At 61.7% G+C, this 543-nt stretch overlaps 1 protein-coding gene across 1 annotated transcript in view; it reads left to right on the plus strand.

The window, feature by feature from the left end:
• The first annotated feature begins 205 nt into the window (after positions 1-205).
• The window catches only part of LOC109920252 (Yip1 domain family, member 3), a 5,280-nt gene continuing 4,942 nt past the window's right edge, over positions 206-543 (plus strand). The window contains exon 1 of the mRNA XM_048594094.1: positions 206-338. Coding sequence (XP_048450051.1) covers positions 291-338 — 48 coding nt within the window. The 5' untranslated portion in view covers positions 206-290. The remainder of the gene's footprint in view (positions 339-543) is intronic.

The raw sequence follows: 543 nt of genomic DNA on the forward strand, positions 1-543 counted from the left end.
TATGAACCTGGAACAGAAACCCAAAAACGCTGTCAACTTCAAATCTCACTGATTCACCTCCATTCAATTAACGACCATCCCGCCAACACTCACATTCTGGACACCAAATTCCTTCAGAACGACACGATTCCGAATCAAATCGATCCCGCCCCGTACGGCCGCCATGACACACAGGGAAGATGACCTTCGCCCCTTGACCTGCAGCCCTTCTCACCGGAAGCGGCCAGCTATCGCGATTTCTTGCTGTCCACGTAGCTGTCCGGTGGCTTCCGCTTCGCGAACCATCCAACATGGCGGCGGGGGGAGGAGGAAAGAATAACGAATGGGGGGCGTTCGAGGTAAAACAGTCTGCGGCGCCGGGAGATAGGGGCAGGCCCGGCCTCGCACTCACCACCCCTTCCTTCAGCCTTAGCCCCAGCCCCGCACTCGTGTCCCCCCAGCCCCGCACTCACCCCCACCAGCCCCGCACTCACCCCAGCCCCAGCCCCAGCCCCAGCCCCGCACTCACACCCCGCCCCGCACTCACCCCCACCCCCACCCCCT

Source organism: Rhincodon typus, unplaced genomic scaffold, assembly GCF_021869965.1.
Source record: "Rhincodon typus isolate 14 unplaced genomic scaffold, sRhiTyp1.1 hic_rhity00005839, whole genome shotgun sequence".
Classification (NCBI taxonomy): Eukaryota; Metazoa; Chordata; class Chondrichthyes; order Orectolobiformes; family Rhincodontidae; genus Rhincodon; species Rhincodon typus.